Source organism: Pithys albifrons, chromosome 32 (genome assembly GCF_047495875.1).
Source record: "Pithys albifrons albifrons isolate INPA30051 chromosome 32, PitAlb_v1, whole genome shotgun sequence".
Classification (NCBI taxonomy): Eukaryota; Metazoa; Chordata; class Aves; order Passeriformes; family Thamnophilidae; genus Pithys; species Pithys albifrons.
The window spans coordinates 420536-438904 of NC_092489.1; the positions used below are offsets into that span (position 1 = coordinate 420536).

At 52.0% G+C, this 18369-nt stretch overlaps 1 protein-coding gene across 1 annotated transcript in view; it reads right to left on the bottom strand.

Moving 5' to 3' along the window:
- The window catches only part of LOC139684145 (uncharacterized), a 1342464-nt gene that overhangs the window by 61469 nt on the left and 1262626 nt on the right, over positions 1 to 18369 (bottom strand). The window contains 1 exon segment of the mRNA XM_071579746.1: positions 2132 to 2803. Within this exon segment, the coding sequence (XP_071435847.1) occupies positions 2132 to 2803 (672 nt within the window).

Genomic DNA, 18369 nt, shown 5'->3' on the forward strand with positions numbered 1-18369 from the left:
GTGGTGGGCACAGACCAGCCCCCCAGGGCAGTGGGCACAGCCTCAAGGCTGACAGAGCTCCAGGAGGGTTTGGATGATGCTCTGGGGCACAGGGTGTGACTCTTGGGGATGGGCCTGTGCAGGGCTGAGGGTTGGACTCCATGATCCTTGGGGGTCCCTTCCCACTCAGCACATTCTGGGGTTCTGTGACACCAGCTGGGCTGGTCCCAGTGCATGAAGAAGCCCTGTCACCCCAGAAATACTCTGGGTGGTCACTGTGTGAGCTGTGTGGGGAGGGGTCCCAGCCCCACCCCAGCCCCACCCCAGCAGCCTTGCAGGAAGGGGGGACACCCTCCTGCAGGTGGGATGTCCACCAAAACTGGATTCCCCACAAGTCACTTGTCACACTTCAGAATTGGGGATTATAATCCCCCTCAGCCACCAGTGGAGCCAGAGGGGTAAGTGCAACCCCCAGAATAAGGGGGGGGGGGGACTCCCAAGAGCCCCTAAAAATGGTTTAAAACAGCAGAAAGAACTCCCAAATGGGGCTATCTCAGCATCCACCAGAATGTGAGGGGTTCACTTCAGCCACTGAAAATTAGGAGAGGGACCCCAAAAGAGGGTTATATCCTCCAAAATTCATGGAAAGCAGCAGGATTCCATCAAAAAGAGCTCCCTGTGTCCCTCCCTATGGGGCCCCACTGCAAGAGCTGATGTCACATGTCCCCCACACTCCCTCACAGTAACCCCCTCAGGACAGGAGGGGACCCCAAAAGCTCCCTCACTTTTTTCACACACCCCATCTCTTGTCTCCCAATCCCCACCCCATTCCCCTCCAAGTCCCATCCCAACCCTCCCAATTTTCACCCAAGCCCTCCCAATTTTATCCCATCCTCCCTGGGTTTGTAGCACCCCTTCTCCTGCTGCTGACTCCCTCTAAGTGGGTTTAAGTTGCATTAAACCATTTTGGGATGCAATTGAGTCATTTCAAGTTGACAAGGAGACATTTTGGGGTGGGATTGAGGTGTTATGAGCTGACAGATCAATCCCTCTCAGATATTGGACTGCAAAATGATGGAGAAATGTCAGTCGGTCTGGAGACCTCCAGTTTTGGGGAAGACTCTCCCAAATCCCAACAGAACCCTGAAATCTTCCTGAATATCCCTTTGAACCTCAAATTCCTGCCCAAGGTCCCAGGGGAATGGTGGAAATTTAGATGTCTTTGTTCAATTTCTTTATTTTAATCCCAATTTCAGGTGATTCTAAGGGATGAAAATGGATCAAATAAAATGAAAAAAACAAAATGAACCATGTGAATGTGCATGGGGTTGGGTTGGGGGGCCCACAGACAGGCAGAGCCACAGAAAATTGGAATTATGGAATTACTGAGTTTAGAAAAGTTCTGAAACACCATTCAGGATTCCTTGAGGCCACAAGATAAACTAAGGGTATGGAGCAGGGGAGATTTTTAGGATCAAAAGTCAGCAAATGCCCCTTCCCAATGAATTTCACACTTCAGTCTGTGTCCCCATATGTGATGGTTTTGATGTGTCAAAATGCCAAGTAATCATTTCAGAGGCAAAGTCTCCTCTTCTGTCCCCCAAAAACCAAAACACAGGACACAGTTCAGCAGAGCAATGTATATTAAACAGAAAACAAAATAGAAACCAAAACAAATACAAACTACAGACTAAGAATAAAAGGTAGCAAGAACAAACAGGAAATAAATTTCAACTTCCCCAGTATCTTGGTCTCCCCCCAGGAGCTGTGCAATGCCAAGAAACTCCTTGATCATCCAGCAAGAAGAAGAAGGAAAATCTCTCCTCCCTCTCTTCTTCTATCTGAGATGATGTCAGAATATGGGATGCAATAGAGTTGGCCAGTAGGAGTCAGCTGGGCTGACCCAGCTCCAGTCAGCTGATTGTCCATGGCCTTGCTCTAAAAGCTACAGCCTAAATCTGGGCCTAACTAAACCCATGACACCATGGATGTTCCTCCCCCTGGGTTAATTCAAATGCCCATGGAGAGCCAGGAGGATGTGGAGACCAGCCAGGGGTCTTCCTAATGTGGGTCACAAGGAATGTGGGTGATAGAGATGGAGCAGCAGATGAAGCTTTTCCCACAGTCAGGGCACTCGTGGGGCTTCCCTCACTCGTGGGTCCGTTGGTGTTTGGTCAATGCAGCGCTGTTTGTGAAGCTCTTCTCACACTCATCACACTCATAAGGCCTCTCCCCAGTGTGGATACGCCGGTGCCTGATGAGGGTGGAGTTCTGTTTGAATCTCTTCCCGCAGTCGGTACAGCAGAAGGGCCTCTCGTCCCTGTGTGTGCGCTGATGTCTGAGGAGAATTGAGCTGGTCTTAAACCTCTTCCCACACTCGGAACACTCAAACGGCCTTTCCCCAGTGTGGTTCATCCGGTGGTTGATGAGCTCAGAGTTACGGATGAAGCTCTTCCCACAGTCCCCACACTTGTGAGGCCTCTCCCCGGTGTGGAGACGCCGGTGCATGATGAGGTTGGAGCTCTGGTTGAATCTCTTCCCACAGTCGGAGCAGCAGAAGGGCCTCTCCCCCGTGTGTGTGCGCTGATGTACGAGGAGATCTGAGCTGGTCCAACACCGCTTCCCACACTGGGAACACTCGTAGGGACGTTCCCCAGTGTGGATCATCTGGTGGCTGATCAGGGTGGAGCTCCGACTGAAGCACTTCCCACATTCCCTACATGTGTAGGGCCGTTCCCCAGTGTGAATCATCTGGTGCTGGATCAGGTGGGAGCTCTTGCTGAATCCCTTCCCACATTCCAAGCATTTGTAGCGCTTCTCCCTGCTCTGAAGCTGCTGCTGCACCCCCAGCTCAGAGCTCTGGTTGACGCTCTGGCCATCTTTCCCACCCTGGGTGCCTCTTTCCTGCTCAGAGGACCCAAAACTCGGTTGAGAGCTTCTCCTCCTGAGGGATCTCCGTGGCTTTTTCTCCTCTGTGACTTCCTGCACTGTAGAGCTCTTCAAAGTGGCCTCTGCCACCAGGTTCTGCTGGGGGGATTTGTCCTCCATGCTCCCCGTGCTCAGCTCAGGGCCTGGGGCAGGAAGGAACAAGGACACTCAGGGCATTTGCCTCCGGCCCACAGGGAAGGCCAAGGACATCCCCCCAAACCCGGCCCCGGCAGAACGGCGTCGGCAGCGGGGTTGTCCTGCAGCCAGGGCCATGCTGGGCTGGAAGATGCAGCACAAGGCAGGGGCAAATGGGCACTGACTTCCTCCTCACCTGCCTGGGGGTCCCGGGGCATCTTCCTCTTCCTCGCAGCCTCCTCCTCCACCTGGCCAAGCTTTGGAAAGGAGAAATCCTGGTATTTTGGGGGAAAAAAGAAGGTGTGAGCACAATGCGTTGGGGGTTCCTCTTGCCCCAATCCATCTCTAGAAATCACTGGGCTCCTCGTGGCCTAAAAAACCTCTAAAACAACAAAGTTCAGACCAAAAAACACTCCCAGAAGTTTTTTGTCTTTGGCCTCTCTTCTTTGGGGTTCTGGGTGTCCCTCCTGTCCTGGCTGTTGGGGGTCTCCTGTGTACTGGGGGTTCTGCTTCTCAAGGGTCCCCACCCTCTCCAGGCTGCCGGGGGTCCAGGACCCCCCTACCTGCCCATTCCTGGTTTTCCAGCCCCCAAATCCCCATTTCTTTGACTACAGGATCCCTATGATCCCCCTTTCCCACACATCCCACATCTCTCAGAATCCACACTCCCTTTTCCTTTAACCTGACACCCCCTGGACTCCTCTTTCTGTGTACAGGGACCCCCTGCACCCCCAATAATCTTTCCCCAACTCCAGTCCTGCTTTTTCTTCATCTTGAGCCCCTCCTGTTCCCACATTCCCAGGCACCGGGGAACCCTTGCACCCCCTTATCCTGCACCAATATCCACCTGCACCCCCTTTCCTTGGCATCCCACCTTTTCCAGTCCCCACACCCCTCTTTTTCTTGACTCTGGGATCCCCACTCCTGCATTTCCCAGACCACAGACTCTCCCCTTTATGGGGCACTGGGAATTCATTTGAACCCCTTTTTCTGGCTATCCTGGGTGCCCTTACCCCATGAGTCCCTTTGTTCGACATCAGGGACCCCTGAAACCCCTTTCCTGAGCACAGAGTCTCCCTGGACCCCCCATTCCACTTCTTCAAGCCCCTACAGCCCACATTCCTTGGCCCTGTGACCCCCTGAAAATTCCAACCCCCCTGCACCCACAAGATTCATGCAAAACATCAAGAGTCAGCCAAAAAAAGCTCTGCCAGGAGTTCCCCCTCTTTGGTCTCTCCACTCTGGGGTTTGGGGGGGCTCCCCTGTTCAGGCTCTGGGGGTCCCATGTGTACTGGGAGGTCCCCTCCCCAACTTGCCAATGAAGGGCCTGACACAGCCACACCAACCCCACCAAGGGGGGTCCTCGCATCCCCCCGCCCACCAAGGGGCTGTGCCAGGAACCAACACTGGGACAGCCAAAAACACCACCCTGGTACCCCAATAGCCCCCAAGGGGCATTCCCAGCTCAGCTTTGGGGTCGCTCAAGCCCCAACCATCCCTCGAACACAAACCAAACCCCCAGAGCCCCCCCAGGCTATTCGGGGCTCGGCTCGGGGGTCCAGCAGCACTTTGTCGGGGCCCTTTGCCGTCCCTGTGTGTAGCTCCGGCCCCGCCCCGCGGCAGCCCCAGCGCGGGCTCCAAGGAGCGGCACATCCTGGTGCCCTTGGGGGCTTTGGCCGGGCCCATCCCGGCTCTCGTGTTCCCTGGCACAGCCCTTATGCCCTTGGTGGGGCAGCGGGGGCACTGTGGAGTTGGGGGGCCCCTTCTCTTTCCCATCCTGTTCTCCCGCTGACTTGAAACCTTCTCGTGTGCACTCGGAGCACCAGAAAAGGAAAAGGAGGAGCGTTGCTGTCCCCTGCACTTCTCCTGTTGATGTTCCTGGGTCGGGCCCGCTCCCCCCATCAGCAGGGGAGGCCCAGCAGGGCAGACAGAGCAATTTTGGGAGGCGTTGTGGGCGACAGGGTTTGAGAGAACAGTTCTACTCGTCCACCGGCGCCGCCAGGTCTGCCCATGGAGGGGCAGAGAAGGGAGGGAGGCCCGCGGGTTAAAGAGAAGGTGCGCCAGAGGCAGCAGGTCTACCCAGGGGACCGGGAGACAACAGGTCTTCCCAGGGGACCGAAATGGAACAGGTCTACCCATCACCCTGAGAGAGAACAGGTCTACCCACCCACCCTAATACACGTGGGTCCCTCGGCATCCCAGACAGGGGAGGACCCTGAACCCCACAGTGAAAAGACCAGAGGAAGGAAACTTCTGGGAGGGGTTTTCTTTTGGTTAATCTCCATATTTTGAAATGAGTTTAGGATGAATCTTGATGTTTTGGAAGTTTGATGTTGATGAGGGTTTTTTTGGCCTGAATCTCGGTAGTTTGGAGCTTATTATGGACACCAGATGCCTGGTGACCTCTGGAGATTGGGAGCAGAGATGGGTGATAGTGGAGCTGGGGGATAGTGGAGCTTCTCCTCTGACTCTCTGCTTGGGGTGGTGATTCCAAAGGCCCCTCTCTCTCCAGGTTGCTGAGGGTGCCTCCTCTCTGGAATCCCTGTTTTGGGGTCCCAGGGGTTCCCGAGCACCCAGAGCAGAGGGTCAGGGGCAAAAGTACCCCTGGGACTCTCAGTAGTCCTGAGTAGGATCCTGAAGAGAGGGGAACCCCTTGGTCAGATCACAGAGTCAGACCCCTGAAGTTCCTGGCATCTGCAGCAGCCTGGAAAAGGAAGAACCCCAGACAGGGGATCCCAAAACACAAGGCACCCCCAACAGCCTGGACAGGTGGGACACCCAAAGCCCCAAAGTGGAGAGACCACAGAGAACAAATTTTTGGGAGGGTTTTTGGGAGAAGAATCTTGGTGGTTGGAATTGCTTTCGTCTTAATTTTCATACTTTGGAGGGGTTTTTAGCCAAATTTTGATGGTTTGGGGTTTTAGGAGATTTGTGCCAGGCACCTCCATGTGGGGGAATGGAAGGATCCCAGGAGTTTCCAGCATCCAGGGAGGCTCCTCAAGCAAAGCCCCTTTGGGGTTTGTTTCCCCACGCTGTGCTCACCCCTCACTCGCTCACACCGTTCCCTTTTCCAAGAGCATCATCCCCAAATGGCCCCTTTCAGCTTCTAGAAAAAAAAATCAATAAATCCCATTTTCCTGCTTCTTAGGCCTGCCCTTGTGTCTCACTCAGCTTCAGTTCTCCCTCTTTCAGTTCTCATTTTGAGATCCCAGTTTTGGAGACCTGGCGTGGTTTGGAGGGTCTGGGAGGCTTTTGAAGAGCCCTGGGGTGGTTTTGCAGGGTCTGGGGACAGTTTGGGGGTTCTGGTAGGAAGTTCAGGGGAATCCCGGGGTGGTTTGGGAATGTCTGGAAGTAGCCTGGGGGTCCTGGATTCATTTGGAGAGACTGGGAGAGAATTTGGGAGTAGGGGGAGGGGGCTCGATGTGGTTTGGGGGTCCTGGTGTTGTCTGGGGGGGGGTGTCTGGGTAGGAGTCTGGGGGGAGGTCGAGGAAATTTAGGGACAGCTACGAAGGGGGTTTGGTGCGTTCTGCCATGGTTTGGGGGTCTGGGAGAGGGTTTAGGGCAGTCCTGGGGGTAGTTCAGGGAGTCCTGGGCAGTTTAGACTGTCTGGGAGAGTCTTGGGATACTGGGAAGGGGATTTAAGGTAGTTCGGTGGTTCCTGGGTATTTTAGACGGTCTGGGAAAGGATTGGTGGTCTGGAAGGGGGTTTGGGGGGTCTCTGGAGCGTTTGAGGGGCTAAGAGTGTTTCAGAAGCTCGGGAGATTCCAGGTACGGAATTTGGGGCATCCTAGGGGGGTCCAGAGAGTTTTGGGGGTCCCGGGTGCAGGGTTTGGGGCTCTCAGGGGTATTTTCGGGAGGTATTTAAGGTAGTTCGGTGGTTCCTGGGCATTTTAGAAGGTCTGGGAAAGGATTGGTGGTCTGGGAGGGGGTTTGGGGGATCTCTGGGGGGTTTGAAGGACCGAGGGTGTTTCAGAAGCTCGGGAGAGTCCAGGAGGGGATTTGGGGCATCCTGGGGAGGTCCAGAGAGTTTTGGGGGTCCCGGGTGGGGGGTTTGGGGATCTCAGGGGTATTTTCAGGGGGGGATTTGGGGCGTTCTGAGGCGCATCCCGGGGTGGGGGGAGGGGCTTACCCGGCTTCTTCACCTTCACGGCCAAAACGGCCCCGGGGGGGTGCCGGGGGTCTGTGAGGGGTCGGCGGGTCGGGCGGGACCGCCTAAACCCGCCCTGAGTCCTCCAAATGCCCCCCAAATACTCCCAAATTTTTCCGAAATCACCCCAAACTCGCCGCCATTGCTCAACTCTCCCGGCAGCGCCCTCGAGTCCCGCCCTCCGCCTGCGCCGCCTCTGACTGGCTTTCTGGACTGCCCGTCTCGGTTCGCAGCCAATCATCGTTCAGGATTGCAGTGCGCGGGGACGGCGCAGGGAGACCCGCGCCATTTTGAGCCTGTCCCGTACTACAACTCCCGTCATGCACCGTGGCCCGTTTTGGCCAATCACAGGCGGGATATCAACTCCCGTCTCCCCCGCGCCCAATCGGGTCGGTCCCAGCCGGTTTGCGGCCCCCCAAGTGCCCCCGGACCCCAAACTGCCCCAGAAGTGTCCCCGGACCCCAATCTCTCCCAGAAGTGCCCCCCGAACCCCAAACTACCCCAGGAGTTCCCCCAGAACCCTCAAGTCCTCCCCCAATACCCACTCAGGACCCTCAAATCTCCTCCCCGAACCCCTCAGTGCCCCCCAAGTTTATCCAGGACTCACAAGTGTCCCCTGAAAGACTCTTTGAACTCCCACATTCCATCCTCAGACCCCTCAAGTATCCCCCCAGTGCTCATAAAATCTCCCCCAGACCCCCATGAGACCCCCAAGTGCCCCCCAACTGACCCTCAGACCCCAATTCTACCCCAATCCCCCCAAAGCCCCCCAGCCCCCCCCTCCCATAGGGCCCTTTCCCAGGATTTGGGGCTCCAAAGGGGGCACTTGGGGAGCCGGGGGGATTTGGGGGCACTTGGGGGGCTGGTGAGTTGGGGAAGGGATTTGGGGCGGGATTTACAATTTGGAGGGGAATTAAGGGAATTTTGGGTGGAATTCAGGGAATTTTAAATGAATTTAGAAGAGGTTGGGTGGAATTAAAGGAATTTAGAGTGGAATTAAATAATCTTTGTGTGAAACTAAGGGGGGGGTTGTTGAATTTTAGGGATTTGCAATGAAATACTGAGGATTCTAAGAAACATTCATGTATTTTTGAGTGGAGTTAAGAGATTTGGGGTAGATTTGGGGCTATTTGGGTAGAAATTAATAAAACTTAGATGGAATTAGGAAGTTTTGAAGTGGAAATAGGGAGATTTGGAGAATGTTAGAAAAAATTAAAGTGATTTTGGGTGAAATAAATGGGATTGGAGAGATTTAAAATTTATTAAGAGAGTTCTGGGTGAAATTAATGAGGATCTTCAGTAAAATTAAGGGGATTTGGTTTGGAATTGAAAATTTGTGGTGAAATGAGATCAATTTTATGTGAGGGAATTTCCAGTGGAATTCAGGAGATTTATGGTAAAATCTCAGGATTTTGATGCATTTATGGGGGTTTGAGGTGGAATTAAGTCAACTTTGAGTACAACCAGTGTGGTGTGAGGTGAAAGTCAGGGAAGGTTTCAGTGGAATTAAAGGAATTTTGAGAGGAGTTACAAGACTTTGAGGGGGATCTTGGGGTTTTGGGGGAAAACTGGGGGTACTTTGGGTGAAATTGTGGGGAATCTAGAAGAGATTAAGGGACTTTTGAATGGAATGAAGGGATTTGGGAAGGAGCCAGGAGGCTTGATGGCACCATAGGAGATGATGGGACAGAGCAGGTGAGATTTTTTTGGGGTGTGAAATCCATAAATCCCCTTTTCCCAATGAATTCCCAACATCTGTCTGTGTCCTGAAGGATGTTCCTCCCCCTGCACTCACCCAAGTGCCCACAGGGAACCAGGAGGGTGTGGAGAATTCCAGCCAGGTGTGTTCCCAATGTGGGTCACTGGGAATGTGGGTCACAAGGTTGTTCCCAATGTTCCAGGTTCAGGAGGATTCCCTGCACAAAAGGAAAGCCACTAAAACACAGCTGAGGTAGCAAAGCAAATTTCTTGGTGAGCAAAGCCAATGGATCCTTTTCCTTGGCACACAAACAGCACATCCCCAGCCCTGCAATCTCCCCAAGCCAATGGATCCTGTTCCTTGGCACACAAACAGCACATCCCCAGCCCTGCAATCTCCCCAAGCCAATGGATCCTGTTTCTTGGCACACAAACAGCACATCCCCAGCCCTGCAATCTCCCCAAGCCAATGGATCCTGTTCCTTGGCACACAAACAACACATCCCCAGCCCTGCAATCTCCCCAGGCCAATGGATCCTGTTCCTTGGCACACAAACAGCACATCCCCAGCCCTGCAATCTCCCCAAGCCAATGGATCCTGTTCCTTGGCACACAAACAGCACATCCCCAGCCCTGCAATCTCCCCAAGCCAATGGATCCTGTTCCGTGGCACACAAACAGCACATCCCCAGCCCTGCATTCTCCCCAAGCCAATGGATCCTGGTCCTTGGCACACAAACAGCACATCCCCAGCCCTGCAATCTCCCCAGGCCAATGGATCCTGTTCCTTGGCACACAAACAGCACATCCCCAGCCCTGCAATCTCCCCAAGCCAATGGATCCTGGTCCTTGGCACACAAACAGCACATCCCCAGCCCTGCAATCTCCCCAGCCCGAAGGGCAGGAGCAGCAGGTGCAGCAGCACTGGGGGCAGGGCAGGCAGGCAGTGCCCCTTCAGGCCGTGCCCTGCACCAAACCAGGCCCAGCTGGGCCTCCTCACCCCCAGCCCAGCCCACCCCTCCTGGCTCCTCTCTCTGCAGGGCAGCTTTACCAGCTGCAGCACCAGCCCCTGCGTGCCCATTGCACCAGCCCAGGCTGCAGCAGCTCAAGGGGCTGACTCCGGGACAACAACGGCTCTGCCCGTCATTCTTCCTGGGGCACAGCCCAAGCTCTCAACACTTCAGCTCACACTGATGGCTCTTTCTCCAGGCCTCAGTTCTCCACAGGCAAACTCTGCACTGTTTTCTCACACCACATCGACGAGCACAAGAACAGACCAAACATGACAGGCCCAGACACGACTCTGGTCCCTGACACAAAACCTCCTCAGAATAAAAACCTTCCTCTGCTTGTGGGGATTGGGAGGATAAGGCTTAGCCACAGTCTGTTCTATTTGCATGTATTACAGTTTGTCACATGATTATGGAGCACAAACTCAGGCTGGGTGGAGAACGGATTGAGAGCAGCCCCAAAGAGGAGAAGGACTTGGGGCTGGTGATGGATGAGAAGCTCAGGCAGCCCTGCTGTGATGGGCAGGGAAGCCACTGGCAAGAGCTCAGTGCTCCCTGAGCATCCCAGCACGGGCAGTGTCTCCTCTGGGCCAGCGAGGGGCTGGGAGAGGGGTCTGGGACAGTGTCAGAGCCCAGAGGGAGCCCCCAGCAGAGATCAGATGGTGTAAATCCAGTGTGCTGGTTGGACCTGCTGGCAGCTGCCTGTCTCTCACTGAGAACTCACTGGGCTCTCCCTCATTCAATCTCCTTTCAGAATGGGATCTAGGGAACAGACCTGAAGCCTCCCTGCAGGGTCCCCTTTACTCCTGCAGCCCCTGACACTGCAGGTGTGACAATGATGGGCTGAGTAGAATTTTCAGGCTCCCATGAAACCACAAGCAGATACATCTAAAATAGGCAGTGCACAAAGACATTTCTGGAACAGATCTGATTCTTGTTACTAAAAAGTTATGCTCTATAAATTTCATTTCTCATATTTCCTTTTGAATTTTATCAGTAAAATTGCAATTCCCTCTTTTCATCAATTCCACCCACACTGCATTTGTGACAGTGAAGTCAGTGTTTAGTCTCACCTGTAACCACCAGGAGACATTGCAATGCCCACAAGCCTCTGAGCACTAAGGCAAAGAGAGTTAGGGCCATCCAGGCCTCATTTGCAGCACTCAAACAGAACCCTGTTACTGGTGATCTTGAAATAGAATAAAATTCCAGAGGCCATCTCAGAAAATGCCTCTGTAGTGTCAAATAAAATTAAAATATCCACCCTCCCCTCTGAGATGGACCTCTGGCCAACAGTTCCTGCCCACTCCTGTGCTGGTTGCTCCTGAGTCACTTTGCTGTCAGGTCCTAAACAGATCTTTTCAAGGGTTCCTTGTTTAGAAACTACACCCTGACACCTTTCTTTTCCCCAGAGATGTGTGAGAAAGGGCAGTGCTGGTGCCACTCAGGGCAGGGCTGAACACTGGGGTGACTTGGCAGCTCCCTCTGCACCGTCTGTGCCACCTGCATTCCTTGGAGAAATATTTCTGCCCAAATGGAACACAACAGTGGCCTGTTGGACACACTGCCCCCAGAGGGGGAACTCTGAACATTTGGAATAAAACAATGAGCCCTCCCAAGAACCAAGCAAGGCTTGGAGCTGTTTCCTAAATTCGTCATGTGTGGTGTCCCCAGTTGTGTCTCTGGGCAGCTCTGCAGGGGTTGCTTTGTGCAGGGCAGCCCTGGGGACCCTTTGTCCACGGGCAGGGCTGCACTCGGGGGGTCGGGGCTTTGGTTCTTTGGTGTCCAGGGGCCACTGGGAGTCCCTGAGCTGAGATGGGGATGGTGGGCAGGGCTGGCAGGGACAGTCTGTGGTGCCTGTGACACACAAGGGCAGTGTCCCCACGGGGCAGCTCTGTAAGGGCCAGGAGGTCTTGCTGCCCCAGCACAGCCTGTGCTGTGGGTGGGTGCACACACAGGCAGAGGCTGGTTTAGACCTAGTTGGGGCTGCCCTTCTTCCAACAAAACCATGAGTGTCCCTCTGGTTTATATTTAAATTTAATTTGGAGCCCTGCAAAGTCCTCCACTCATCTCTCTGGCAATGGGAATCTTTCCATGAGCTCTGACTGTGCTCTTGGGTGTAGTATTGGCATCCAGGGCAATGGCCAATGTGCCTACACCTACTCTGACAAGGTCAGCAGCAACTGGTGATCCCAGAGGAAATTCTCCATCTGCAGCCACCCCCAGAGGAGCCCAGTGGAGTTTGGAAGGATCCAGGAACGAAGGATTCCACCTCAAACTTCCCTCTTTGCAAAGATCCACCACCAGCTGCCCTTAATCCCACCCAACCATGAGTCTATAATTTTAATTTGGAGCCCTGGAAAGTCCTCCTGGCCACAACACAGAGGGAATCCCTGGGTTTTTCCAACCACCATCAGTGTGGAGAGAGGGACCTGCAGCATCTCAACCCCAAACCCACATCAATCAGCCCCTGCTGGCAGCTCTGCCCTCCAATCCCTCAGGAACTGCCACTACCCAGGAGCTGCTCCTTGCTGGAAATAAAGGGGGAATCTCCTCCAGCCCCTGCCTGGAGCTGGGCTCCAATGGATTTGGGGGAGTTTTACAATGTCCTCAGGGGGGTTTACATCTTTTGGATGCCTCACCTTGTCCCTGCAGCAGCCACACCACGATGCCCACCAGGACCAGTGTCCCACCCTCTCTAGCTCCCAGCAGAGCCCAGAACCAGTGAAGACCTGCAATGGGACCATATGGGAGGGAGGGAGGAAGCAGCTTTGCTTCTTCTGTGCTCCCTGCTCTGCTTTTAATACTCTGCCTCAGCTGCAGGTCCCCCACATCCCTCTACTCAGCCAGGAAACCTCCCAAGGCTCTCTGGGAGCCCAGAAAACCCACAAGGTTCCTCTTTGTTCACTTGTCCCAGCAAAGCTGCAGAGCCTCAGAGCTCAGTTCCTCCCTCTCCTACCCTGAGCTGCACCCAGAGGTGTCCTGGGGATGGGGAGACCCCAAGTCAAGCCCTGGGGATGTTTGGAGTGATCCCAGAGGGGGCTGCAGGGCCCCCCAGCCCTGCTGAGCAGGTGAAGCCCTGCACAGTGTCCGTGGGCACTGGCTGTATTTTCCATCCTTCCCAAGGAAATGGGGTGAGAAGAACAAAACCTGCTGGTGGCAACACTGTGCCCCAGGCTGGGGGTGGGCAGCAAACCCTCTGCAGGGCAAAGCATTGGGTTTGGCTACCAGCAGCTCAGGAAAAGGCACACAAGGTCCTTTTCTTGCCCAGGATTTCCTGCAGGGAAGGGATCCAGCCCCATCAGGGACATTGGCCCCTCCAAACCCTTCCCCCCAAGCAGAGCCCCCTTGGGATGGGGCAGAGGAGCCGAGGGACGTCACTCACCGGGGCCCCTCCGAGGCACAGCAGGGCTGGCACAGATGGTGGTCAGTGCCCTGTCCCTGCCCCCGGGACATTGGGATCCAGGACAATGGGGGGAGGTTGGCCCCTCTGGAGCAGGAGCAGAGCCCGGCAGGGGAGTGGGCTCGTGTCCCTCCAGGCTCTGAGTCGCTGTCCATGTGTCACCGCGGCCGCAGGAGCCACAAAGAGCCACTGCCGAGGGTGAAGCTGCTCCGAGGGGTGTGAAGGGGCTGTGGGGGGAGAGGAAGGTGCTGAAAGGGCTCCTGGAGGTACATCCCCAACCTCCTCCTCCTCCTCTTCTTCCTCCTCGCTTTCACTGCCATGCACTAATATAGATATTATAATGTGCATATAATATATATTATGTAGTCTTTATATAATTCTACTTTTATTATACTAAACAATAATAATTTATTAGAATATTAAAAATATTTAATAAGCAATAATTTTTCAATTTTTCATTGCATAATCTATTTATTTGCTTGTATATTTGTATATTTTATATATTTCTATTTATAATATTATATTATTTAGATATTAGATGAATTCTAATTTATTGATTACATTTCAATTGATTATTTTTATTATTCATTTATTTATGTGTGTTTATTTCATATATTTTATATATATAATATTATATAAAATGATATATTAAATAATATAGATAGTATAACATGCCATTTAAATTAATATTTAACACTTATATTTTGTTTATACTTTTATTTCATATTCTATATAAATTTTTATTTATTTATTTTTTATATTTGTTCATATTTTCCTCTTTTATATATTTCTATTTTATTTTTAATAATTTTTATTCACTTATTAATTAATCTATATTTATTTTTCTTTAAACTTATTAAATCTATTTTATACTTAAATTATTCATAATTAAATTGATGTTGATCAATTATCATCCCCCTGTGCCCTGTGACCCCCATGTGCCACAGAACCGACCCCACTGTGCCCTGTGCCCCCAGCCCTTGCTCTGCAGAGCGTTGCCAGAGGAACAGGAAACCTTTGCACAGACCCCAAAAACTCAGGGAGAGGGATCAGGGCACAAAATGGGGCTGAAATGAAGCAAAGCTGCTTTTTATCCCAACAGGCCTTGGACAGTCCCACCTGGGGGGTGCTGGGTGTGTTGTTCACCCGTCTCCACTCCTGCCCTGCCCTCACTCCCACCCACACTGGCTGCAGGTTCCTGCCTGGAACAGCCTTGGGCTTCTCCTGCCAAATGGAGGTGACCAGTTGTTCCAAAAATCTCTCTGGGGAGAGTTTGATGGGATGCAAAGCCACTGAGGAAATGGGAATCCCAAATCCATGGGGCACAAGTGTCCCTGTGCCCTGAACACCACCCCAAACCCTCCTCACCCCCTGCCCACCTGAAAACCCAGGACTTTGGGGTCCTTTCCAAGCCTCCTCCTCCCTATTTCCCATTTGGGTCTCATTCTGGAGCACCACCAGCTGACAGTGCTGATCTTCACAGCTTCTCTTGCCATCAGCCCAGTTTCCCAATTCCTTGCAGAGCCAGGAGCTGAGGGAGCTCAGGGGGTGCAGCAGCCTGGGACACAGGGCTGGAGTGGAGCACCTGGAAGCTCCTGGAATGGGCTCAGTTTGCAGCCCTTGGCAGGGCTGGGAGTCGGTGGCCATGGGACCCTCCAGCCCTGGGCTCCTCCCTCAGCCCCTTCCCTCCCCTCCCAGCTGGGTTGGCTCCCCTGGGGCTTCCTGGGGCTGCTTTTGGCCACCAAGGGAAGCATCTTGGAGGCAAAATTGGACCAATTCTGGAGGTTTTCCAGCCTTTCCCAGATCTTTTCAAGCCCAGATCTCATTTTAGAGGCCACCAAACCCAACTTTCACCATGAGTTCGGAAACCTCAACACAGGGATGGAGAAGCAAATGGACCCCAAAGGTAACAGACCCAAAAGTCTTCCCAGAGCCTGAAAAAGGAATTTTTCTGCCAAAATACACTCCCTGTGATATTTTTTGGCTGCAGAAGGTCCATCCCGAGGACGCCTCAGATTGGCACAAACTGTTTCCTGGCCATGACAAGTCCTGAGAGCGACACTGACCTCGGACACCCTCTCACACCGTGACTGAGGTGAGTCTGGCCCCAAAAATGGCACCAGCCAGGCCTCTTATCTGTTTTTTAAAAACATATTTCTACATTTTTCAGCCTCCCCTAGGCCTGGGGAAATGGGGATGAGCACAGCCAGGACAAGGGGCTCACTGGGAATGCAGAAACACCTGAGGGGTCAATGCTTGGGCCAAACAGGAGGAAAACAGGTGGAAATTCCTTAAAATGATACAAAAAGCTTTTATTTGAGGTTCTTGAAGTGAGGTAGAAGCATGTCAGGGGCTGGAGCTCTGAAGTCACAGGCAGGTGAGCAGGAGACAGGTGATATTGGGTGTTTCTTCCTCAAAATATGGGCTGGGAAGGACTTGAAATGGCTTTTGCTGTTGGTTTTGACCCAATCTTTGGCCTCTTTGATCCCCTGACAGGAGCTCTGACCTGGATCACAGGAATGTCCTCACTCTCATTGGGAAGGGATGAGTCTGGGGTTTGACTGAATTTTACTTGATCTTTGACTTTTCTTCTCTCCTCCCCCCTGTGTCATTTTCCAGCCCCCAAACTCACATTTTCCCCAGATTTGACACACTTGGACCATTCCATGAAACAACCACAAATTCCCAACCTTGTCCCCTCATTTTTCTTTGTGTTTTTGGGTGCTAAGCCCAGTTTGGTGATGGCCCCGCAACCCCCCAGCAGTACCTGTTTATAGAGGTACAATGAGGTTTTTCTCATGTATCCAAAACCTGAGGAAAAAAAGAAGTGGGAAAAAAAAATCAGGAAATCGCCGCAGTTTCTTTCAGCAGCAGGAAACAGGATAAAAGTGGATAATCCCAAAACCACAGGGACCCCACAGGGGGAGCAGGACAAGGACTCCAACCCCTCTCCCTGAGCAGCAGCACCACCAACAACTGAGTGGGACCCCCATTCCCAGCTCCCTGCACTGCTGAGAGGGGAGGAGGCACAGCTGGGAAGGAGGGAGGGGTGGGGGAAGGGGTTTGTTGGGTTTAGTTCTACTTGTGTATCCCTGTGAAAAGAGACACACTGAAGACAGGTTAATGGAGAAAGATACAGGGTTTTATTAGAAGAAGCTTCCACATTCAAACCCAGGGGGTTTGACCCGCTGGTCAGGAAGTTACAGGGTTTATATACCCACTTTTAACAGTCAATCAGAATTCTCATTTTTCTTTTATGCCCACCCAAAAGTTCTGCCAATCTACCCCCCATCATGGGGGTCAGTTGGACCTTCTCCTGTTGTTTCCCTTCTGTTATCTTGCAAGTGTCCTCTTCAAAACAGCTCGGCCTTGACAAGGCCTGCCAGCTGGTGAGAAAGGCACTTTAATATTCAGACTTCAGATCAGAGCAACTTAGCAGAGACTATATGAGTCTAACACCTTCTAAAATTACATTAAATTCTTGGGTATCAGGGGGAAGGGTCACACCCTGCAGTCAGTTCTGCAGCTTTTGGGCACTTTCTGGAGAGTCAAAGCCGAGATTTTGGAGAGTCAGAGGTTTGATTTGGAAATACTGTAAATCCTTCACTGCTTGGAAAGAGGAAAATGTGCCAGCAACCTGGGCTAGTGGAAGGTGTCCCTGCCTGTCTGGGTTTGAGCTGGCAAAATGCCAACCCTCCAAGTACAAGATCAGAGCCTCCCACCCCCCAACACCAAGGAAAGGGAGGAAAAGAGAGGGGAAGGAAAAAACCTTCAAACCACGTTTATACTAAAACTACATATATTTTACAGACAGAAAGAGACAACTAGGAGAGAGCACAAATACTCACACAAATTAAGAGCAACAAGGAACAGTTCCTTACTTCCTAGTACCCACACAAAGTCCACTATTCTAACCCCAAAGTATCTTAAAAGACTCAGTCCCCAGAAAACCAGACCCCAGCAGAGAGAGAAGAACCCACATCAAACATTTTACTTCCCAAAACAACTGCTGGGCCGGTGCTGGGCCTGGTCCTCCCCATCTCTCCTGGGACTGCACCGTGTGTGTGTCCTCTCGGCAGGAATGCTGTGGGGTGACTGCCCAAACCACTCCCACACACTGATTCTACTTCCCTGGAAAATGATGTTGTAATATGGTATGGAATAAAACACTATTGGCTGGGAGGAGCCAGCTGTCAGCTTAGCCCAGCCCAGATCAGCTGACAGCCCCAGGCCTAGGCTGAACTTGAAAAACCTCAAATTTAGGCCCACCAAGGTGAACCTTTGACACTGCCCATGGCAGGGCTTCGAAAGAGATGAGCTTTAAGGGCCCTTCCAACCCAAACAATCCTGTGATTCTGTGAATTGAGCTTGAGGAGTTAGTTAAAAATCCAACTCCTCCCCTGGACATGGATCCAATTCCAACCCCCTGCCAGTTTAGGGCTGGTTTAGAACTGGTTTAGAGCTAGTTTAGAGCTGGGTTAAGTCTGGTTTTATGCCTTTGGTTTAAAGCTGGGTTTAGAGCTAATTTAGAGCTGGTTTGGGGCTGGTTTTAAGTCTGGTTTTAGGGCTGGGTTAAGAGCTGATGTAGGGCTAGTTTTAGGGCTCACTTATTTCTGGTTTAATGCTGGGCGAGGGCTGATTTAGGACTGGTTTTAGTACATGTTAAGAGCTGGTTTAGGGCTGGTTTTACGATGAGTTTTAGGGCTGGTTTAGGGCTGGTGTAGTGTGACATTAGAGTCAATGTCTTCAACACCTTTATAAACACCAAATTATTTTTTAAGTGCTCTGAGCATTCAAAAAGTCAATTTGACACATTAATTTATCAGAATTATTATATTCTTTATTATAGTATTTTACATTATAATTATATCTTATTACAGCTGCTACAGTCCCTCACCCCAGTTGAAAGGACTGAAAAGTGTGGCATTAAAAACTGTCCCTCCACATTTTGGGATGGTGTCTCAGACCTGTAATATGCCAATGAAAAAGGATAATTTAGGGATCGAATTCCGCAGTTTTATTTCTGTTTGACAGAAAGAAAACTAAAAAATATGTGTGTTCTGTCCCAG